Source organism: Trachypithecus francoisi, unplaced genomic scaffold (assembly GCF_009764315.1).
Source record: "Trachypithecus francoisi isolate TF-2019V2 unplaced genomic scaffold, Tfra_2.0 Lachesis_group6, whole genome shotgun sequence".
In the NCBI taxonomy this organism is placed as follows: Eukaryota; Metazoa; Chordata; class Mammalia; order Primates; family Cercopithecidae; genus Trachypithecus; species Trachypithecus francoisi.
The window spans coordinates 120,416,883-120,441,900 of record NW_022681471.1 but is presented as its reverse complement, the minus strand read 5'-3'; the positions used below and the strand labels follow the sequence as shown (position 1 = coordinate 120,441,900).

Here is a 25,018-nt window from a genome sequence, read left to right as displayed (position 1 = left end):
ATTTATTTCAAAATTATCTCATTTTTACTAATATTTTAATTTAGAAATTCATTTCAAATAGTATTTATTATATGAAACAGATAAGCAGTACTGATAAAGTACACTGTATGATAAGCAGTATTGATATATAAAGTATACTGTTACCAACTGCTATTTAAAAATTGTCATTAAGAAAATACCTGACTAGAAGGTACAACATTTGAATCTGGCATTTGGAGTTTGTTTGTTTTCCGTTGTGACTATTCCATTAATTACCTAAATGAACTCCTAAATCTTATATAGTCCATTTTTTACTTGTTGAATTTGTATGATGGGTTCCCCCTAGGGAAGCCAAGATGCCAACTCACATAAACAGTCAAGTATATTTAACCCCAATGGTTTAAAAGTGAAAAGACAGAAGAGAGGCAACAGGGACATCAGAAAATGGGAATTTACAGATCTGCCTGAGCGTACTCCTAGAAAACAGCAAATTGGGTCTTTTGAGACTTGTGATTCAGGTGACTTTAGCATAAAATCCCTAAATTGTCTTAATTTGGCATATTGATTTTACTGTTGTTAATGAGAAGTGAGGAATAGACAAAAAGCATAATGGATATCAAGAGTCAGTGCCACCCCTAGCTCTATACTCTCATCTTTTCAGAGAGAGTATTCATGAATATTTTTAGGTGAAAAGAATGATCAATAGTGTCCAGTTTGGGGAACCTGTACTATCTTAGGTTCCTTATGGATTTTTTCCTGTATCTGGCATGTACCCTGATTCCTTAAGGCCTCCTGAGCAGTGCCAGTCATTGGTCAGTAGGAAATCACTACCCCATAGTTTTAGTTTGTTGCTCTTATGGACAAAATGAAAAAATATCCACTTGATCATTGAAATATCTAAAGGAGTTTGTGAAGAGCCACTTATCAATAGTATAAATATTATTACTTTGTAAAATACATCTGAGATTCTTTTGAGAAAACTATTAAAAAGTTAATAGATCTATATAAAGATGAATTGTAATACCATTCATCTTAATTAACTAGAGATTATATATACATATATACATATATATATGTGTTCTACCTACATAATGAGCTTTGCAGACATTGAATTTTGTGGAATCTTAATTGATTATTCTTCAAAATCTGTCATGAAGAATAACTATTGTATCTTAAAATCTTGAGTCCACATTATTTTAAGCCTATCCCAGATGAAGACTGCGGTATTAAGCACCAGGGTGCCTCTTCACAGATGCCTTTTTCCTTATATGTACTTTACTTGTCCTACATTAATACAACAACTCTAGGAGGTTCTCTGCTCAGAAAAGAGTGAAATTACATTTTGATTCCTCTGGAATAGAAGAATGAATGAATCTCAAAAATCTTCTTTGCAGTTTCTGTTTCTTTCTCACAGTTGTCTCATTTGTTAATAGGGCTGTTTAGTATCTTCAACTCAGTGTGTAAATAATACTTCTGTATACTTTGGAATTATTAGCTTCCTGGAGCTCATGATATAAAGTAGAAATAATTTTTGCTTCTGAAAATGTAGTGATGTATTAAAAGGGGAGGGGGCAACTGTGAGACTGGTTTAACAATAGAATCTCTAGAAAATTGTAATTGAAACCATAAATTAGAACTGGAAATGATTTTAAAGTTCAGTGGCCTCAGCGCTACTATGACATGCCACATCCAAAGACTCCATTTATCCACTTAACTGTTTTCTTTTGTACCTCCCTGCAAACAACAAAAGCAGTGAATGACAAAAGAATAGGCTGTTTACCAGAGGACAGTGACAGTGCACTATTGATTTCCCACAAGTCCTCCTCCTGGGCTGGCACCTCACCATTGTGACATGCTAGTTCAGTTCCAGCACCACATGGAATACTATTCATGATACTATACACTTCACTGAATTAGAGCTCAGACAATGAGCTCAGTTTTTACTTACATTTAGATGACCAGTTTTTTCTAGGCCAGTATAAGTGATATTATTATAGAGGTACTGATTCACATTCAATGAATTTTTTTTTCATCTTCAGCAAAAATAGTGATCTTTGATATGCCTTGGTTAATGAATGGTGAGTATATTTATACTTTCTTAAAACAAAATGTCTAATTTTCTTTGCCAATTTAGCCATATTTCTACAATTGTTTAAAATAATGTTTATATTGTCCTTTGCATGCACTCTTAAGAGACTGGAGCTAGAACACTCAAAGGCTATTCCTAAGCAAACAGGGCTAAAATTCTATACCAGGATCTGGGGGCACCCATTAGTCTTCTTTGAAAACATCCTTGCCAGGCATGGTGTTGCACACCTATAGTCCTAGCTACTCAGGAGGCTGAGGCAGGAGGATCACTTGAGCCCATGAGTTTGAGGCCAGCCTGGGCAACATAATGATACCTTTCTCTTAAAAAAAAAAAAATTGGCCGGGCGCGGTGGCTCAAGCCTGTAATCCCAGCACTTTGGGAGGCCGAGACGGGCGGATCACGAGGTCAGGAGATCAAGACCATCCTGCCTAACACGGTGAAACCCCGTCTCTACTAAAAATACAAAAAAACTAGCCGGGCGAGGTGGCGGGCGCCTGTAGTCCCAGCTACTCGGGAGGCTGAGGCAGGAGAATGGCGTAAAACCCGGGAGGCGGAGCTTGCAGTGAGCTGAGATCCGGCCACTGCACTCCAGCCTGGGCGACAGAGCGAGACTCTGCCTCAAAAAAAAAAAAAAAAAATTAACAACAGCCTCAAAATATTCAACCATTAAGGTACTACTGTAGTCAGAAGCCTGACTTTGACATGCACAGATAAGGTGTGTCACAGAATACAGGCCTTGTCAAGGTTTTCTCGTGGGCTTCAGGTGTTGAGAAGGAAGGTGGAATCAGTCTGAAACTCACCCCAAATCACTGTAGTGACATGACCCTTTTGACAGTCATGATATATTTTTTGGTAAATTTTTTTTGAAAAAGCCATTGATTGGTAAACTATCTTGACCAACTTTAAAAATACTATAAATTTAATGTTATTTTCAGAATGTACATTCTCATTTGTGTTTGCAAAAGTCAGTTGTTACATAGAAAGCAATAGAGAAAATCAACAAATCCAAAACTTGGTTCTTTGAAAAATGCAACACAATTGACAAACCTTTAGCTAATAAAGAAGAAAAGGAAAGACTCAAATTATTAAAATCTGTAGTGAAAGAAGGGACGTTACTATTGACCTTAAAGAAATAAAAAGGACTATAGGGGGATACTGTGAATAATTATATGCAAAGAAATTAGGTAACCTACATGAAGTTAACAAATTCTTAGAAAGACACAAACTACTGAAACTAATTCAAGAAGAATCAGAATAGAAATATAAAAAAGGAAGTTGAATTAGTAATCAAAAAAACTTTCCACGAAGGAAAGCCCAGGCCCAGATGGCTTCACTGGTAAATTATGTGAAATATTTAAAGAAGAATCAACATGAATCCTTCACAAATTCTTCCAAAATATAGAAGAAGAGGGAATACTTTCCAACTTATTTTATGAGGCTAGTATAACCATAATATCAAACATCACAGGAAAAGAAAACTACAGACTAGTATTCCTTATGAAAATAGATGCAACAGTCCTCAACAAAAATTGAATCCAACAGCATATAAAAAGGATTATACACCATGACTAAGTGGGCTCAACATATCAAAATCAACTAATGTAATCTACCATATTAATATAATGAAGGGGAAAATGATGTGATCATCTCAAGAGACACAGAAAAAACATTTGACAAAATCTAGTACCCTCTCATGATAAAAGTACTCAACAAACTAGCAACATAAGGTGCAAAGAGTTGAAACAACTGCCAAGTTAAACCACAGTAGTCCACACAAGACCACCCCCATTTCTGACACAAACTGCAAGTTCAGGAGGTGCTGAAAATTACCCTTAGGTTTGATAATTCTAGTGAAGGACTCTGAGAACTCACTGAAAACTATTATACTCACAATTATGGTTTATTACAGGGAAAGAATTTAGATTAAGGTCAACCATAGAAAGTAAGGTGTAGGGCAGAGTCCAGGGAAGTACCAAATGTAGAGCATGTTACTTCACTGGCATCAATATGTGGCAGTGTGCATGGAGTATGTCAACCTGGGAAGCTCACCCAAGCCTCAGTGTTCAGAGTTTTTATTGGAACTCCATTATGTAAGCATGATTGATTGCCCGTGTGGTTGATCTTAGTCTTCCCCCAAGGTCTACTGATACCGTGTAACCCAAACCCCTACCCTGAATCACATTGTTGGTCTTTCTTCCATGGCCAGCTCCTACCCTAAGTCATATTGTTCCATTGTCACTCAAGGCCCCCAGACAAAGACAGTCCTATCAGGCATGAAGATTACCTCTCAGAAGCTGAGGGCAAAGGCCAGACCTCTCTTTGGGTAAGGCTAATCCTTCACAGAAAAGAACTTCCTCTGCCTGTCTATAAAGGGCATATATGAAAAACCTGAATCTATGAAAACCCACAGCTAACATCTTACTTATCAGGGAAAGAATGGATGCTTTCCCCCTAAGATCAGGAACAAGACAACGCTGTCTGCTCTTACCACTTCTATTAATAAAAGAAGTTCACGACAAGGACACTGAAAATTACAAAACACCATTTTAGTAAATTCAAGACCTACATAAATAAAAAGACTTCTTGTTCATGGATTGGAAGACTTAATACAGTCTCTCTTCAGTATCCATGGGAGACTGGTTTCAGAACCCCTCCCCCACACCACCACAGACTCCAAAATCCTTGGATGCTCAAATCCCTCATATAAAATGGTATAGTGTTTGCATGTAACTGACACACATCTTCCTGTATACCTTTTTTTCTTTTTTTTTTTTTAAATGAGTCTCATTCTGTCACCTAGGCTGGAGTGCATTAGCACAATCTCAGCTCACTACATCCTCTGCCTCCCAAGTTCAAACGATTCTCTTGCCTCAGGCTCCCAAGTAGCTGGGACTACAGGCCCCTACCACCACACCTGGCTAATTTTTATAGTTTTACAGACACAGGGTTTCACCATATTGGCCAGGCTGGTCTAGTCTTGAACTCCTGACCTCAAGTGATCTGCCTGCCCCGGCCTCCCAAAGTGCTGGGATTACAGGCATAAGCCATCACACCTGGCTCCTCCCATATACTTTAAATCATCTTTAGATTATTTATACTACCTAACACAGTGTGAGTGCTATATAGTTGTTCTACTCTATTGTTTCTCATATTTTTGTTGTATTGGTTTTATTTATTTTTTAATATTTTCAATTGTGGTTGGTCAATCAAAAAATCCATGGATGTGAAATCTGTGGATATGGAGGGCCGACTGTATTGTTAAGAGGTCAACACTTCCCAAATTGATCTACTGATTCAGTGCAGTCCCTATCAAAAGCCCAGCTGCCTTTTTTTGCAGAATGGATATGTTTGTCCTGAAATTCATATGAAAATGCAAGAAACCCAGAGTAGTCAAATCTTGAAATAGAAACACAAAGTTGGAGGATTTAACACTTCCTGATTTCAAAATTTACTACAAGCTATGACAGTCAAGACATTGGGCATGTATGGGCATAAGGATAAACGTATAGATCAGTGAAATCAAATTGAGGGTCCAGGTATAAACCCTAGTGTTTATTATGGTCAGTTGATTTTTTTTTACAATGGTGCCAAGACAATTCAGTAGAGAAATAAGACTTTTTAAATAAAAGGTGCTAGGACAACTGGGTATGCACATTCAAAGGAATAAAGTTGGACCCTACCTCACATCATATATAAAAATTAACTCAAAATGGATCAGAGACCTAAATGTAAGAGCTAAGTCTCTTAGAAGAAAACACAGGATTAAATCCTCGTGCTTGGATTGGGCAATGGTTTCTTAGGTATGACAACAAAAGCACAAGCAACAAAAGAAACAGATAACATTGGACTGCATTAAAACGGAAAACTTGTGCCTTCAAGGACACTATCAAGTAGGTGAAAAGCCAATTCTCAGAATGGAAGAAATCATTTACAAACCGGACATTTGATAAGGGACTTATTCTAGAATATATAAAGAACTCTTAGAATGCAACGTTAAAAAGACAAGTGGCGGGCATGGTGACTCACACCTGTAATCCTATACTTGGGGAGGTGAGGTGGGCAGATCACCTGAAGTCAGGAGTTCGAGACCAGCCTGCCTAACATGGTAAAACCCCGTCTCTACTAAAAACACAAAATTAGCTGAGCATGGTGGCGCAAGCCTGTAATCCCAGCTACTCAGAAAGCTGAGGCAGGAGAATTGCTTGAACCCAGGAGGCAGAGGTTGCAGTGAGCCAAGATTGCACCATTGCACTGCAACCTGGGCAACAAGAGTGAAACTCTCTCTGAAAGAAAAAAAAAAAAAAAAAGACAACCCAATTAAAAAATGAGTGAAAGATTTGAATAGATGTTTTTCTAAAGAAGATAAACAAATGGGCAATAAGCACATAAAGAGATGCTGAGCATCAGTAGTCATTAGAGAAATGCAAGTCAAAACCAAGTGAGGTGTGATTTCACACCCACTAGGGTGGCTAGAATCAAAAAGACACAATAACAGGTATTGGCAAGGATGTGGAGAAATTGGAAGCCTCGTACACTGCTGGTGAGAATGTTAAGATGGTCCGGCCACATCAGAAAACAGTTTGGTAGCTAAACATAGAATTACCATATGACCCAGAATTCCACTCCTTAGTATATGCCCAAGAGAAGTGACAACATATGTCTACAGAAAAATTTGTACACAAATGTTCATGGCAGCATTATTCATAATAACAAAAAGTGGAAACAGCCTAAATATTCATCAGTTGCTGAATGGATAAGCAAATATTGCATATCTATAAAATGGACAATTATTCAGTCATAAGAGGGAATTAAGTACTGATACATGCTACATTATGAATGAACCTTGAAAACATGCCAAGTGAACAAAGCCAGTAGAAAAAGCCACGTTGTATGGTTTCATTTATATAAAATGTCCAAAATAAGCAAATCCATGAAGACAGAAAATAGATGGTAGTTCCTAAGGACTTGGAGAAGGAGGCATAAAGAGACATTGCTATATGAAGGTTCTTTTTGGTGTGATGAAAATGTTCTACATTAGATTGTGGTGGTGATTGCACAATTCTGTGAATATACTAAAAACCATTGACTTGTATAAGGGGGATTTTATGGCATGTAAATTATATCTCAGTAAAGTCATGAAAAATCAGATTTATCAAGTTAAAGTAGCATAGTTTCAAATATGTCAACTCACATTTTAAATTGAAATTAATGAAAATTTAAATGTTATGTAAAAAACTTATAGTTAGCTAAAATAAAAGATACTTCGCTAATGTCTATCATGCTGTTCTTATTTGTTTTTTTTAATTGACAGTTTTACAAATTTAATGCAGTATTTCTAATGTAATTTCTTAAAAATGTACTTAGATTGTCGCAGTGAAAATTAGGTTTAAAAATTAAGCATAAATAAGAATGACATGACAGAACAAGATTATAATTACCAAACAGCTGTGTTTGACAACAGAACAGTGCAGTTCGTGCCACTGCACTCCAGCCTGGGTGACAGAGTGAGACTCTGTCTCAAAAAAATTTTTTAAACCAGTTTATTTTTGATATTCTGTAAGTTCCCCACAATTATATAAACTGCAAAGCCTGGGAGAGAGGCAGAGAAGTGTAGGGTTAGAAAGGAAGTCTGGATCCAGCTCACACTCATAATAAGAAGGGCTGTTTCTTTCTTTCTCTTCTGACTCGCTGTTTGAGAAGGTTTTTCAGATAGTTTATGAGAACCATAAGGTAAATGACTCTTTCCATACTATTGTGCAGTTATTTCCTGAATCATATTGCTGTTTGATTCAGTGTCTGGAAATCTAAATAGTTGGGATCATTGATGGATTTGTTCAGAGGCCAAAACCCTGATAAGTTTATTAATGAACATCAGGGTAATTTAATCTTCCTGAATCTTCATGGAACATTTGAAACCCATAAGGGAGAGCCACAATGTAAACGCCTACAGAAATTAGAGAATGTTAATTAAGTACATCACGTAAAGATAAATATTAACAGATTATAGCCCAAACTGATTTCAGAAGACCTGGGTTAGCATTTATGGTAAATTAATTGAGAATAGGAATGAAGAGAATTTTAATGAAGTGACTGGTTTTTCTTCAGCTGCTTTCAAAATTGTGAAAACCTGGCTTGGTCCGGAGGCAGTGAGCTTGTTGAAGTTTACAAGCAAAAATGAAGTTCAGGACTATGTCAGTGTAGAATACCTGCCTCCCCACATGGGTGGAACTGTAAGTATAATATTTGAAACTTGTTTATAAAACCATACTGGATAATGACACTTAGGCTGTATACTTTCCTCAAGGAAAAAAGAAAAGTAGTATCATAATATACAAAGAAGTATCACAGATACCCTCAAATAGCAAGTAGTGTTACACACATTTTTAAAGTTTTAAAGTTGTTGATTTTTTATTTTTTAATAGGTAATATATTTATGTGGTTCTAAACTGAAGAATATTCAGAAGAATAATGAGAAATAAGTCTTCAGTAAAAATATCTCCTCCTACTTCTATTTCCAATCACCATATTCCCTGCCCAGCTGAATTTCTTATATTAATTTCCAGGGATATGTATTACCTATCTAAACAAGTATAGTATATAATTCTTCCTCCCTCTCATCTCTTCTAAACAGTTAGTGCATTTATGTGCTACTGTGCATCCTGCTTTTCTCTTCACAGCATGTCTTATACCAAATCAGTATGTAGCAGGCTCTCATACTCGTTTATGGCTACATAGTATTCTACTATCTAGACATAAGTTAGTGAATTTCCTCTTGATGTGTCTTCAGTGTGCTTCCAATTGTTTGCTGTTCAACAATCTTTTTAGTTAAAAAGATACTGTTAAGCATATACTGTCAATTTTTTTTGAGCTGATTTTACTACTTACAAAAAACTGTACAACTTATGGACTTGGTACACTTGGGTTAACTTGATAATATTTCACTTATTTGATTTTTTTGCAATCTATTTTTTATACTGCCTGCCTGGCAAAATTGTGTTCAATCAGAACTAGCAAGAGGATAGTTTTGATATGTCCTTCTGTTTATTGTCTTTGATTAGAAAAGACCGAACCAATATTTTTATTTGAAGTCTGCTTCTTTCTTTTCTAAGGCTTTATTTCACGTTTTCACCTAGAAAAACCAAATACACTTCATTTCAGGTGCTATGCTTGATTTAAAATTTTGTTTATTTTTAATAACTTGCTCGTAAAATTGTTATATCTTAAATAATTATAATTAATATAATTCATAACATTTTAAATTATATTAATTTTATGTATAGAAAAGGTTATTTTATTTCCCCTCTCTGTTCTTAGTGACATATTTCTTCAGAATTACAGTCAAAATTATAGCAGGACTATTTTTTAACGTTAATTTTTAAGTTTTTTTTTCAAAAAGTAATACATATACATGATTTTTTAATAAAGTAAACACAGTACCAGAGATTGAAAAGTATAACAGTACCATGAAAACTACATCTCCCTTCCCAGGTCCTTGCCCACTGCCACTCCCTAGAGGCAGTCACCATTAAGTTTTCTATCCCTCTGGAGTTATCTGTTACAGTTTTTTACACAAATGCTCACATACCATATATATTGTCCATTTGTGCTTTTTTCACATCTTTTATTTTGTAGGTTATACCATATTGATTCACAGAGGTCTATCTCATTTTTAAACCATTCCAAAATATTCCATTGTGTGGATGGATATAACATAATTTATTTAATCACTCCTCTTTTAAAGGACTGCAGTGATAATTGTATTCTAATTTTTTGCCATTACTAGTTTTGCTGCAGTGAATGTCCTTGTAATAACTCTTGATGTATGGGTGCAGCAAGAATGCATACAGAATAAACTCCTAGAAAAAAATTCAGTGGGTATAGTTTTTAATTTTGATAGCCACATTTCCTCTAAAGAGATTGTGCCCATTTACCAATAATGTATGAGAATTCTTGAACCACCGCCTTGCCAGCATCGCATATTCTCATTTTTGTAATCATTGCCAGTCTCAGGTAAAAAATATTTCATTGTCATTGTAATTTGCATTTCTTTAGTTATAAGTGATGTTGAAAACTTCCTTATGATTCAAAAGACAATTTTCGTTCTTTTTCAGTGTATTCTATATCCCTCTTTTGTATTGTTACAGAACTTATATGGTTCTTAAAACACACACACACACACACACACACACACAAAAACATATACATTTAAAGCTTTATCCATCTGAATTCTTTTTGGTGTAGAGAGCGAGCTAGAGATCTAAGGTGATTCTGTATAGATGGCTAGCCAGTTGTCCCACACCACTTATTGCTGCTTTTCTTTCTGGTTTGAAATACTTCCTTTATTTTAAATTTCATGATCTAATTAAGTCTATTTTCTTGGCCAAAGTAATGAATTGTAAATCTACTAAGAGAATTATTTCTCCACCCACCATTTAGTAGGCTCATGTGAATTATTTTCTTTTAGGATCCTTTCAAGTATAGCTATCCACCACTAGTAGATGATGACTTCCAGACCCCATTGTGTGAGAATGGGCCTATTACCAGTGAGGATGAAACTTCAAGTAAAGAAGACACAGAAAGTGATGGCAAAGAAACACTGGAAACAATTTCTAACGAAGAACAAACACCTCTTCTTAAAAAGGTAACTTTATAAATAAAATGAAACTGAATCACAAGTTATGGTCTATCCCCAATTCTGCCACTAGCCAGCTATGTGATTTTGGGTAATTCACTTAACCTGCTACCCTTCCACATTTTTGTGTGTAAAAAGAAAGAGAAAGGATGGGATTAGCTAACCAGAAGCACCACTTTAGTGTATTTAAGGCTGATTCCAGGCCAGGGCCTGTGTCTTGTATCTGTAATCCCAAGCACTTTCTGAGGCTAAGGTAGAAGGATCGCTTGAGCACGGGAGTTTCAGACCAGCCCGAGCAACATAGGGAGGCCCTGTCTCTACAAAAAATAAAAAATTATCCAGATGTGATAGTGCACACCTGTCATCCCAGCTACTCTGGAGGCTAAGTTGGGAAGATCGCTTGAGCCCAGGAGGTCAAGGCTGTAGTGAGCCATGATTGTGCCACTGCACTCTTCTGACCTGGGTGACAGAGTAAGACTTTGTCTCAAAATAAAATAAAGGCTGATTCCATGCTTTTGTATAAAGACTAACAAAACACATCTAGAAGTAATTGTTTTATCTAAATTTTTTTATTTGTCTAAAAGTAATAAATTTAAAACTGATTTAGTTCCTTTCTCTAATTTTTAAAAGAGCACTTACTAGTTGTCACTCTTTTTACAGGTAATCAGGAACTTGATAGATGGATAAATACAATGTTATATTTTAGAAAAATTTAAAGACTCTTAAGGGAAGGGCCATGTTGTATTTTCTACAGTAACCTATGTAGGCACTAAAATAGATGTTAATGGTCATGTTAATATATGCTAAATAGTTATCTTTTTTTTTTTTGTCTTTAGATTAACCCAACCGAATCTACTTCCAAAGCAGAAGAAAATGAAAAAGTTGATTCAAAAATGAAAGCTTTCAAGAAACCATTGAGTGTGTTTAAAGGCCCCTTACTACACATCAGGTAATCGCCAAATATTTTATTAGCTATAATTTTATAACGTATCTTGATCACCTTGAGGGAGCCACAAAATTAAGAAAACTTCTCTTTGGTTTTTGAAACTGTAGAAATATAAAACCAAGAGTTATCTGAAGACTTACCTTGGTTTCCAGACATAGTGGATATTTTTAGCTACCTTTCTATTACTATGTCGAGTGTCTTTAAAGGGCTCTCATCACACATCAGATAACAAAAGTAAATATTTATATATTAGTGAATCTGAATGGCAGTAGTTTCCTCACATTACTGATACTATTAGACTTGCCCAAGTTCGGGAATGCCAGAAATGACACGAAGGATTTGTTGATTTTACTTTCCAAAAGCCAAAGATGAACTAGAAAAATAGGTTTGTGACTAAAGCTAAACTTCAGGACATCTCTGTTTTTCTGCTTGGTTATTTGATTCAAAAGATTCCAGGTTTCTTTCAGCATTGTATAAAGTGTATAAAGACCTTTTTCTCACTGATGTTTTTGGTTGGTAAATATATTTTGCCTTACGTTAAATTGCTACACCAACTTCATGATCTCATGTAGCATTTTCTGTCCCTTTACTTGAAACCTTTCTATATAGCTGCTTTATGTATGTCTCGTATGAACAATACAGCCAGACTTTTAAAAATCTAATCTGACATTCTCTAATTGATAATATTAGTTTGTTTACATATATTTTGATTACTGTTATATTTGGATTTATCTCCACCATCTATGTGTATGAAAGCCAACAAACAAGAGAGACATAGATGCGCATGCATTTTCTATTTTTCATGGTTTTTCTTTCCCATTTTCTCCCTTCGTAGTTTATCTTTTTTGTTCGTTTACTTGTTCCCTTTTTCTCCCTACTTATTTGGAAGTTACACATTCTGTTTTCACTGGAAGCCTGTCACATCATAGGCCCTTGCCTGTAATTGTAGAGGTATGACAGGAAAAGCAGGCTAGGGAGAAAGCCAGACAGCTTCTCAACCGCATGTCGGGCTCTGCTCCTCCTTTCCTCCGCCCCCGGTGAAGTCCCAGAGCTGCTCCTACACGTACATAAGGACCTAACCAACCTCTGTCTTCCTGGAGCTGCTCAGTTTTTGTGCTGGTTACTAAGAACAATGAGATCCATAACCTTGTGTTTTTCTATGACTTACTTAAGATTGGGTTCTAAAAGGAAGCCAGCAACCATGCAAAGTTACCACCTTGTCCAAAACTAGGCAAAGCCCTTCTGGGAGAGCTCATTCTTAAAAACATGTGTTAGTTAGATTAAAAAACACCCCCAAGGTACAGACATTCCTGATATAAAATTAACCTATTTAAAGATGTATCTCAAAATCAAGGGCTCGCTGAAAATCCACTTTAAATTATTCACCTTTTTATATAAAACAAAAACACTATTCTTCCCATCGTTTTGAGCCACCTGATACAATTTGGATAGTGTAATTAAACTACACAAACTTTGCTTGAATCTTTTTAAAAATTTTTTAGGTCATAGGCATTACAATGGAAAGTAATAGTAACATTTAAATTTTGAAGCTCACTGATTTTACTGTTTAATAAGTTCTTCCTACAGCTCCCATCCCAAATTTACTTTTATGTTTATTTCTCTCCTTCCCTATTACTTAGAAAAGCTGCTATATAGTAAGAAATTATTCTGTTAAATACATTCCTAATCATCTTTCTTTTTAAGTTATGCTCTTTCCTGTTGGTGTATAGAAATATGCCTCATTCTAATTATTTGTAATTAGGTAAAGTTGAAGCAGCAATGCCTTCTTTGCTTTATTATCTATAACCTTCTAAATAGTTTAAATCAGTGCACCTTAAGATAGTGCTGATTATAGGATTAATCAGAGCCTTCGTCATTCTCTCTTCTGTTCTTCTTGGTTTGCTTTTGATCTTGGGGAAAACCGTAGGACTTTTTAAATAGTGTACATTGAATCAGTAAGATTAAAATACAAAATTGTATTAGGTAATTGTTTTGTAAGTCTTTTTTGGTGAAATGTCTTTATACAAATGAGCCTAAAATATTAACTAAATATTTTTTCTTCAGGCTAATGATTAGATTGTCATTTGTTCTGATTATTACAAATGTTGTATGTTTTTGTCACTCCCTAGCCCAGCAGAAGAACTGTATTTTGGAAATACAGAATCCGGAGAGAAGAAAACTTTAATAGTGTTGACAAATGTAACTAAAAATATAGTGGCATTTAAGGTAAATATCTCAAAGTTACAATAAATTATGTTTGAGAATTTGACATGGAAAGTGATTTTAGACATGTTCTAATTGAAAGATTGAAAAATTTGAACTTGTACAGTGTTTTAATTTATGACAATAGGCATGTAGTACTCCCTTCTAGTTCTAACCAAGTGGCATAGCTTATCAAAAAATTTTCCCTGAACTCTGTATCTGAATCTTTTATGTGCAGTAATAGGTTAATGTCTAAGTTAGTACAAGGGTTTAATGTTTGTTGTAAATAACAACCAGGAAAAATTACTCTTTACTATGTGAATAATTTAATTTATAATAACAGTGAAACATAAAACTGTAAAATGATAGTGCATTTTCCCCAAGTGTGGTATATTCTGGAATGTAGTTTATATCAGATATTAACCTGATACTGAGCATTAAATGTAAGAAGACTGAGTCCGTCTCTACCCCATATTGTAGGTTTTCCTGCCTTAAATCTTCTATTTAATTTAGATGTAACCACCAGGATGTTCCTGATGTGCTTTGATTATCTACTGTTTTTTAATTTCTGAGCACCATTGTATTAATTACATGCAATCTAATGTGCATTGTTTTTGTGAATTTATGTCATTAAATTCAGGCAATTAACAGGATAAATATTTAACAGATGGATTGTTTTATTTAAGAGGGAGTCTGAATGACAATTTGACTTACAAGTATCTAAAAAGATAGGTCGAGATGCTTTCTTCCTGTTAGTGGGGAAAAAATCTATTCTATGCATAACATCACTGTTACTTTGTAAACTCTTTGTTATTGATTATTCACTGCTAATTTTTTTTTAAAAAGTCATTCTAAGCCATTTCCCCCCCCCCCCCCCCCCCCCCGCAAAAAAAGCACAAAGGATGTTATGTAACTATTGTGTTTATAAACAGGTGAGAACAACAGCTCCAGAAAAATACAGAGTCAAGCCAAGCAATAGCAGCTGTGACCCCGGGGCATCAGTGGATATAGTTGTGTCTCCCCATGGGGGTGAGTTGTCACTTAGTAGCCACAGCAGATGTTGAGTGTAGGGGGGAAGGGGACCTGGAGCTGGGCTCTGAGTCAGCAGAGATGTCGGGCTAGAATCTAGAAATTAGCAGAGTATCACGAGTCACCTCACCTCGCTGTAGACATCTATTTTCCCACATGTGAAATGGGATGGTCAAAGAGGTCTCTAAAGCCCTTTCCAGCATTAAAATGTAATTGTTTCTAACAAGTAAAATTGTTTAAACTGACACCAATTGAAATTGAATTTCAAAGGAGAAATTCCTCACTTTTAGAACTTTTTCCTTTTTAAAGATATTTCCATTTTCTTCTTTTTCCTTAATGTTAAGTTCCAGAATAATGCTTTAAACCACATGCATATCCAACCCCTTTGAAGATTCCTGTTAATATGCTGAATTACTCTTTTGGAATGCAGGTTTAACAGTCTCTGCCCAAGACCGTTTTCTGATAATGGCTGCAGAAATGGAACAGTCATCTGGCACAGGCCCAGCAGAATTAACTCAGTTTTGGAAAGAAGTTCCCAGAAACAAAGTGATGGAACATAGGTAAGCTTTTTCCTCACATTCTTCTCAAATGTAGTGGGAAGAATCAGAAAGAGAAAAGTGCCTCCTTGGACCAGGTGGCCTCCATTTCTTCTTACATCTGCTGGGTGCCCTGCAAGGCTCTGGGGATGCCCAGATGAAAGAGACCTGGTGTTGCTCAGGGAGGTCACTAGTAGCAGAAACTCACTTGCAGGTCAGTGCAAGAGTCTGGATCTGTCCAGATCACAAACACAGATTGTCTCAGCAGTTCTCCCTGTAGGAACGCTCACCTTACATACTAGAATGTTTTTTACAGCATTGTTTGTAATAGTGAAAAACTGGAAAAAAACAATCTAAATGGTAACCAGTAAAGCAATAGTGAGATACGTTTGAGTATATCCACACTAAAGCGTGCTGCAACCACTCAGAAAGGCACAGCAAGTCTATTTGTTCTGACATGGAAAGACATCTGTGATATATTTTAGAAAACAAATCTAGTGAGAAAAATTGGTTATGGACATTATCCTACTTAAGAGGAGGGAAAGCGTGTGTATATAGATATATACATGTATGTGCATGTATATAGATATATCAGGTTGTGACAAATTTCTTGAAAAGATGCATAGAAAAGGAGAATAGAAAAGACTGTATTGTAGTTTTATTTTGCTTTTTCTTTTTATTGGAATTGTGGTTTACTGGAGTGTTCCCATTTTTTCCCACCAGGGGACATTTGTCAATGTCTGGAGACACTTGGTTATCACAACTGGGGGATGGGGTACAACAGGCATCTAATGGGGGCAGCATAGGGATGCTGCTAAACCACTAGCAGTACACAGGACAGCCCCATCCCCCAAAAATGATCTGGCCCCAAATGTCCATAGTGCCAAGGTTGAGAAATCTTGCTTTATAGGGTAGTTAAGGATGACCAGTCCAATGACATTAGAGTAGGCCCTGAAGCAAGCCACATAGATAACTGGACAGAGACCTTTCCAGACAGAACAACAAATGCAAAAGGAGTGTGCTTGGCCTTTGGGAGGAACAACAAGGAAGTCACTGTCTCATGACTCCACTAAGGGAGGAGCATGGTGAGAGATGGGGACAGAGATAGTAGGATATCAGATCGTCCCTATGGTGAGGACTTCTGAGTGAGAGGAAAAACTACTAGGCAGTGCTAAGCAGAGCCATGAGGTGATACGGGCTTATTTTTTTAAAGGATTCTTCTGGGTACTGTGTAGAAACTAGACGGTGGGCAGTGATACCAAGTTCACACTACAGTGGAATTTGCTGTATGCCAGCACTGTTCTAGATGCTTTAGACATACTGATTCATTCAGTCATGAAGACAGCCCTGTGAGGGAAGAAGGCATTTTTCCTACTTTATAGAGGAGAAGCTGGAAAACCTGATAATGGCTATGGTTGAATGAAATCTTCGGGGCTGGGCACAGTGGCTCACACCTGTAATCCCAACACTTTGAGAGGCTGAGGTGGGAGGATTGCTTGAGCCCAGGAGTCCAAGACCAGCCTGGCAACATAGGGAAACCTCCTCACTACAAAAACTCAAGAGCTTAGCTGATAGATCATGAAAATAGATTATGAACAGTGAAATCCCTGAGAAGGCTGAAAGTGTGTGGGGGACCAAAGCAGGGGAGATTAGCCTTAGTCCAGAGGAGGGAGAAGCAAATGGAGGTCAGCAGCCTGCCTTGTTCTTACATGTAATATTTAAATTTTCAAATTCTATTACAGGGGGGCCTACTTTCTGTTTTTATCAACAGTTTTTCTTTTGTTCAAAGACATGGTTGTGGGAATATTTTGAAAGGGTAAGAAACACTGGTATAAAAGGTGTTGTAGATTAATTTGAAGTTCTTATGAAACAGTCTCTCAAAATGAAGGGTGATTTTTGGTTTTGTGATGTTCGAGTTGCTTTGTTTGCTTTGTTTTTTGCTTTACCAATTACTGATGGTTTGCTTTTCTATGACTGTGAGAGGAGATCACTGTTCTGCAGAAAGTGGGAGGGAGGCTTGGTGGTGGGGTACTGACGCTCAAGGAAAGTACCTTTCTCCTACCTAGAAAGGGTGATTTCCTTCAAATCATAAGATACTTGATGAATTCTACTGAATACCATATAAAACTTTCATTTGAATTTTACTGAATGGGATCTGCCATATGTTGTGTTCCTTATACGTACATTAATTAACGAAGCTGGAAGATACATATACACAGAGCAGCTGTCTTAGGTGAACCCGGGGAAGAGGAGTGAGGGTTTTCACCTCTGTTACATAGTCTTCTGTGTTTAGCTGTTTTCATTTTATATTTTACTTTTATAAGAAAATTCATTAACATTTTTAAGAAGTTATGTTTTCTTTGGATTTTCATAGGTTAAGATGCCATACTGTTGAAAGCAGTAAACCAAACACTCTTACATTAAAAGACAATGCTTTCAACATGTCAGATAAAACCAGTGAAGATATATGTCTACAAGTAAGTATACTTTCTTCCTACCCAGACAAAGTTGTTAATGCTGATCAACATTAGAAATCCCTTTTTTTCTCACAGACGTAAGGAAAAACCTTTGGCATAGACACAACAGAAATACTGTCTTCTTTGTGAAGAGATGCCAAATCAGAAATGGTAGGCAGGCCAGGTGCAGTGCTGCCTGTAATCCCAGCACTTTGGGAGGCCAAGGCAGGAGGATCACTTGAGCCCAGTATTTTGAGGCCAGTCTGGGCAATATAGCGAGACCCTGTCTCTACAAAAAAACTGAAAATTAGCCAGGTGTGGTGGCACACATCTATAGTCCCAGCTACTCGGGAGTCTGAGGCAGGAGGATTGCTTGAGCCTGGGAGGTCAAGGCTGCAGTGAGCCGTGATCATGCCACTGCCCTCCAGTCTGGGCAACAGAACAAGACCATTTCTCAATAAAAAAAGAAAAGAAATGGTGTAAGAAGTGAGTTATTTTTGGAGATCTACTAACCATTTGAAAGCTTTGGCCATTTTTAGCAAAGCACAAGGTGCTTTGGGGAGTATCAGATAATTCAGTCTTGCAGAAAAAAAGTACCAAGTAGTGCATTTCAATTTGAAAGAGACTGAGGGGCTCTCTGAGTAGCTGAACTACTTAAGGGTTTCTGTACCTCCAGGAACTGACTGCTCTGCTCCTGTCTCAGCTAGAAATTTAGACGTCTCAAAATGAGAATAAGCATAGACATATCTGTCCACCAAACAAATCTAATGCCCTGTTGCACTTCCACCTCCTTCCACCAGCCGTACAGAGTAGGGGGCCCCATCCTTTCAGTGTTGGGATTTCTAGTATTCCTGTTTGTCATGCCCATGATTAATGACTGTTTTATTGATATAAATCTTTCATCCCTTTTTCCCTCTTCAGCTCAGTCATTTACTAGAAAGCAATAGGAAGCTTGAAGACCAAGTTCAGCGTTGTATCTGGTTCCAGCAGCTGCTGCTTTCCTTAACAATGCTCTTGCTTGCTTTTGTCACCTCTTTCTTCTATTTATTGTACAGTTAAAGAAGTGGTGCCGAGTAGGAACCACGGCTCCTTCGTCCATTAGTTGGAAAAAGTAACAGACCTAAAACTCTTCCAAGCTACTAAAACATTGCACATCTGTGCTTCCTAAAAGGAAATATGCAGCACTTAGAGGGGAACACATACATGTCTTGAAAATAAACTGCTAGAATAAAGAAATGCTGGAGAAATTGATTATAAGAGACTATAGCTATTTAGTAAAGTAAGTAAAGGCATATCCATTATGTAAATTAATAGTTTAAATATATTTATTTTTTCTTTTGATCTGAATACTTTTAAAGCTTAAGTTTTATCGTGTAAATACATTAGCTAAACTGAAAAGTATAAGTAACATGCTTTGTTGCAGCCAAAAAATGTAATCTGCTTTTTTATGACAGAATTATTATAGCTGAGCTGACTTACTAGCTTTTCTATACTATGTATATAGAAGAACATGTATATTGAGAAAGAAAACATACTTATATAGAGGAATTTATGTAACCATGACTTTGTAATTTTGAGAATTCCTCCCAGGTGATGGTCAATATTCTTTTGGAATGTAAACCGATTTAATGCCAAACCACCTTAACCCTTGTTTCTCAGTGTTCCTTAACAGCCTGCCTTTTATTAATCTCAGGCTTTTTTATGAACACTCTCATTTCAGTAGAATTTGGAAAACTAAGTGTGGTTGGAATTTCTTTGAATTCTGTTAGTAATGCCCAAAAGAAAAGTCTCAAGCAGTCCCCCTATCCAGTCATTTTTATGGAGTTTCATGTTGTCCACTATAGCTGGACACTGAACCTTTTGCCTAATTTATTAAAAAGGCCTGACCTTCTGTTGTCCCATCTTCACCCCCATTCCAGAGCAGAGGAGTCTCTGTGGACCATGAATTGCACTGTCTCCCTCCTCATTTCTAAATGAAAGGTGTTAGAGATAAATGTTTTGAAAAGTTAGTTGTATGAGATGCTAAGCAGGATAATAAATTTAGATTTTAAAATGTTCCTTGTTAAAGTCAGCCCATGACAAGGAAATTTACAAAATACTAGAGTATCTAAAAAGGTGAAAAGAAAAAATAAAAAGAAACATAGATGCCCAGGTGTCAGCTCTCCATTTAAAGAATGAAAAATGTAACTCACGATGATCTGTGAAACCTTCAAACTAGGACCAATTGACTGACTTACTTGATATTCTGCCTTTGATATGGTAGTACCCACCTGGTATTCCTAAAATCCTAAAAAGATACACCTTGCAGTAGCAGAGGCGATGAAATTAGTTTGTTTTCTCATTAATATGGCCAGTTTGGGTCTATGTTGCTTCACATGTACATCTACTTTATTTGAAAGAAAAAACAGTCTGCCTGTAAAATGTTGAGTTTCGATTGAGCCATGTTTGGAGATGTTACTACTATTCTGAAGGGTAGTGTTGTTGGCTTTCATCTTCAAGAAGTTGATTCCAAAATTGAGTTATGAAGAATGATCTACAGAATTCCTTCAAAATTGGCCTAGAAAATAAAACCTTAAAAGGACACTGGTGTGCTACTTTGTCTTAATTTGGGCTTTTCTGTTTCAGTTTGCCACCTCCCGCTGTGAAACGGACTGCAGTCCACCCTAAGTACTGTGCACAGTATCTCCCTGTATGTGTGCACAGTGGCTTCCCCTGACATGGTAGATTTTTGGCCTTAATATAATCTAATCCCAAAGTAGTTGTGTATGTTTTCTGTTCCTTGGCAAATAAATGAGGAAATAATTAGCCAAGATTGAAAATGCATTGTCCTAACGGTGTCCCTTTAATGTTTCATATGAAAAATTATGTTGACCCACTAAAATATCCTTGCTCAATGTCTGGTCAGTTGAATTTAATAACATATCTTGTTCATGTTTGTGTATCTATTAAATGTGACTAAGCAGGATTACTGAAAATTAACTATAAAATCAAAGGCATCTAATGTTTGTACTTGTCTTGATTAATCATATATTTACACTTGATTTTATTCTGTCTTCATTTGATTTTATTTCATCATACTTGCATGATTATTTTTGGTACTCTAATCAGTAATTTTATTTTTAATCATGCCATTACCTATTCATGACCAAATTACCAAGGAACCAACATTTAGATTTAGATAATTGTTTTCACTTAGGAATGGAAATTAATAGATTTTCCATGGAAGCATTAGTGAAATATCATTACCTTGATCTGCAAGTAGCCTAAAAATGCGATTGCTGGTAAACCTGGCCTCAAATTTCATACTACCATAACTGTTTTGATATATCGCCACTAATTTTGACTGGATTTAATAGCACTTTATTGTACAACTACAAAAAAAAATATATTCCTAGAATTGTTGCCAGTGTAATTTCTCTAATGTTCTGGTGCTTTTCATATATTTTCAGTATTTTTATTACTATATTGGTATTTTCTTTGTATAAATTGATTAAAAGAACATGTTTTCTATTTTAATATGTTTTAGAAAAATAATTACATTTATGAAATAAATATCATCAGGAAAAAAAAAACCTCTGGTCTCTAATTGATAAAGCATCTTAAAGAAAATCAATATTCAACCTCACTCTGACCTTTTAAAGATCATAGTAATTTTGGATCTGCTTTGCATTTCTATAAGGACAGCACTGCAGGCCTCCAGAGATGCAGTTCAGTGTCAGGTTAGCCTGTCCTTTAGTGTGTCCTGTTTCTCCTTGTCCCCGTGTCAGGTGTAGCTGCTCTTCAGTGTAGTTCTTCGTTTTCCCCAGACATAGCATTGGACCCACTGTCATGCTTAGAGCTCATTGTGGAGCCTGTTGTTGAAGCTGCAACGAGTCAGAATTGCCACGTAGTTTCCCCAATCCTAGTATCCACACATAGTGCTCTCTGACAGGAGCAAGCAGGAGGCAGGCTAACAAGAAGTCTGCCTGACTGCCAGACACACAGGGAAGATAGCAGTGTGGCACTGATCATTCTGAAATCAGGCACATGCTCAGGACCTGGGACCTGGGACCTGGGGGGTGTTGCAGAGGGGCAGCAGGGAAGCCCAGGATGGTGATGTTAGAGGTTCTCAGGGTCTGTCACCAATGAAATACACAACTTCCCAAATGGCAGCTACCTCTCCATAAAAATAGCATGAATGGGACAGGTCCCTCTTCTACACTGAAAAATATCCTGGAGATAACAAAATCAGGTGGTTAAAGAGTCCCAACCCTCTGATAAATTCAAAATAGAGCCACAAAGAATGTTAACCTGCCAACAAACACCATACTGACCTGGGATGTGACAGGGTGGTCTCCGTCCCTAAAGGGCACAATTTTGTAGGAGACTAGAGCTCCTGTCAGGAAACTCTCCAGCTAGGTCGGAAAGGATTGGTTCCTTTACAACAGTCTTCAGCTCTTTCTCCCCTAAATGTTTACCATCAACTCTAGGTTTCCTGATATCAGAACAATATGGGCCCTCGAAAGCATAGGGCTCCCCTTCTCTCCCTGGCCCAAAGAGACAGACTAGAAATCTTCTGTTCCAACTGAAACAGTGGTTGTTAGGAGTGAGGGCTCTGAGGTAAGACTACCTGTGTGACTTGGGAAAGTTGAGCCAGTTTCAGCCTGCTTCCCTAAGTGATAATCGTAGTACTACTCCACAGGTGAGGTGTGAGAATGAGAGGAAATAATGCGTTGAAAGCACCCATGGAGTGTAGCCTTGCTTTGCTGATACATTGCCTCCACCTCCTTGTCAATTCTCCAAACTTTTTCCTGTCTTTTATCCACTCTTGCATTCTTGGCACCTCAATAAAATTATCAAATCAGTTCTTTCACATCTGCATCTTAATTTGTCCTTATATTGAATAAAAATTATCTCCCTGTAATGTCCAAGAGTCTATACCTTCCTTATTCCCCACACATGTGGCCTGCCATGAAGAGTGAGACCAATCTCTTCCACGTGTTAACATATTTGAAGACAACTGGTTTAACTGACAAGAATACAGAAAAATATCTCCCTGACCCATAGGGACAAGATTTGTGCACATTTTCAAGTCTTCCTGGGGGGGAAAATTTGAGGGGTCCTTGAAACCAGCAGTTTTCCCACGCTCATCTTGAGCAGTCTCGAGACAAAACATACTTGTCATAACACGCAAATATGGTTAAGCAGCTTGGGTCAGATACCAAATAATTTTTCAGTCGTAAGTGGAATACATCATAACATACTGTCTTTTATAGATAAGGAAACCCAAAGTAACATGACTAGTTGGTGTCAGAACAAAGAGTTTAATCTTTTAAGTCCAATGCTGTCATAACTGCCCAGAGCTGCCACATTGGAGTAGTAGGTAAAATGCTGAACAGGTACGTCTGAGAGCTTTACTTTCACCAACAGTATGAGAAGAAAAGAAAATGAAGATAAAATAGGTGACAAAGTAGAATAGCCACTCAGGACCCTTGGCTGGAAGTTTCTTGGTATTCTAAGCTGTAGACAGACTGTATTAGTTCATTCTCACACTGCTATAAAGAACTACCTAAGACTGTGTAGTTTATAAAGAAAGGTTTAATTGGCTCACAGTTCTGCAGGCTACACAGGAGGCATGGCTGGGGAAGCCTCAGGAAATTTAAAATCATGGGAGAAGACAAAGGGGAAGCAGGCACATCTTGCATGGCTGGTGCAGGTGGAAGAGAGAGAAGAGGAAGGTGCTACACACTTTTAAAAAAACCAAATCTCATGAGAACTCACTATCACAAGAACAGCAAGGGAGAAATCCACCCCCATGATCCAGTCACCTCCCACCAGGCCCCTCCTCCAACATTCCCCAATTTGGCATGAGATTTGGATGGGGACGCAAATTCAAACCATATCACAGACCTTATCTTCAAAAAGGCTTTAAACATACAGATTAACATATGTTTGCTTTGTGGAGTGGTTTGATGTGCAGCATCAACCTTCAGGGAGGTTTATTCAACTCTCGGTAGAAGGGCATACAGTAGGGTGTGCTACCACCAGCTGTCTGAGGAGCCATAGTCTAGTAACCTGAACAAGTCTTGTATTTAATAAAATCAGAGCACATATGTTAGTTTTCTATTGCCATATAAAAATTTCCACAAGCTTAGCAGCTTAAAACAGCACAAATTTATTATCATCTCACAGTTTCTGTGGGTTACACCGGTACAGCATGACTGGGTTCTCTGCTCAGGGGCTCAGTAGTCTGAAATCAAGATGTCAGCTGACTACATCCTCCCTGGAGGCTCCACTAGGTAAAGATCCACTTTCAAGTGCCTTCAAGTTGTTGGCACAATTCATTTCCTTGTGGCTATAGGACTGAGGTTGTCAATTTGCTAGCAAAAGGGTCTTTGTGGCTCCCCACCCCTATAGGCAGTTTACAGCATGGCTGTTGCTACCACCAATCTTCCTTCAGAAAGGACCCGGTTCCTTTTAAGGACTCACCTGATTAAGTCAAGCCCACCCAGGACAATATCCCTTGGGATTCACTCTAAGGTAGTTTATCCAGAACCTTAATTATATCTGCGAAGTCCTTCTTAATCATGAGAGTGACATCCCATCACATTCACAAGCAACACCCCCACTCCGTACTCAAGAAGAGATGCTGTGTGTGTGCTGGGTGGGACCTGCAAACTCATCCAATTCAGTCCCCCAGGAAACAGAGGGTTGAAGAACTGAACTCAACTTTAAGCAGTGTGATTGGCGGCTTTGAATTCACAGATGTTCCACACCTGAAAGGAAATAGACTAGAACTTCTTTATTAGGCACCAAATGGCAGGTGTTGAGACCATATATCTCTATCTTGGTTGGCTTTCTCTAGTCTCGTAGATTCAGTTCACACAAGTATTCAAACGTTTATGAGTAAATTGTTAGAGGAAAGTATGTCACCACTATTTTAAACATGTATTCAATCATAAAAAGCGCTTAAGAAAGATTCTCACAATGAGTTAATTTGCTAGGACAAAGGATACTTCCAGTAATTGTGTTCTTTTATAAATGAAGCTCTAGTGAAAGCAATTAGCTTTTTTTAACTTTCCCTTTTCTTTCCGAATAATCCATTTGCATCAGTTAATTTGAGTTAGTTTTCTTAGACATAAATATGCTCTGTGGATGTAAGTAAATAAG

The 25,018-nt window shown here is 37.2% G+C and overlaps 1 protein-coding gene across 2 annotated transcripts in view; it reads left to right on the top strand.

Moving 5' to 3' along the window:
* MOSPD2 (motile sperm domain containing 2) overlaps positions 1 to 21,281 on the top strand; it is a 56,496-nt gene extending 35,215 nt beyond the window's left edge. The window contains exons 7-15 of one of the 2 annotated variants that reach the window (XM_033201050.1): positions 2,019 to 2,057; positions 8,174 to 8,298; positions 10,533 to 10,709; positions 11,537 to 11,649; positions 13,776 to 13,872; positions 14,781 to 14,877; positions 15,308 to 15,437; positions 17,788 to 17,890; positions 18,791 to 21,281. In XM_033201050.1, the coding sequence (XP_033056941.1) occupies positions 2,019 to 2,057; positions 8,174 to 8,298; positions 10,533 to 10,709; positions 11,537 to 11,649; positions 13,776 to 13,872; positions 14,781 to 14,877; positions 15,308 to 15,437; positions 17,788 to 17,890; positions 18,791 to 18,928 (1,019 nt within the window). In that variant the 3' untranslated portion in view covers positions 18,929 to 21,281. The remainder of the gene's footprint in view (positions 1 to 2,018; positions 2,058 to 8,173; positions 8,299 to 10,532; positions 10,710 to 11,536; positions 11,650 to 13,775; positions 13,873 to 14,780; positions 14,878 to 15,307; positions 15,438 to 17,787; positions 17,891 to 18,790) is intronic. The other variant, XM_033201049.1, reaches the window with a different exon arrangement.
* The last annotated feature ends 3,737 nt before the right edge of the window (positions 21,282 to 25,018 follow it).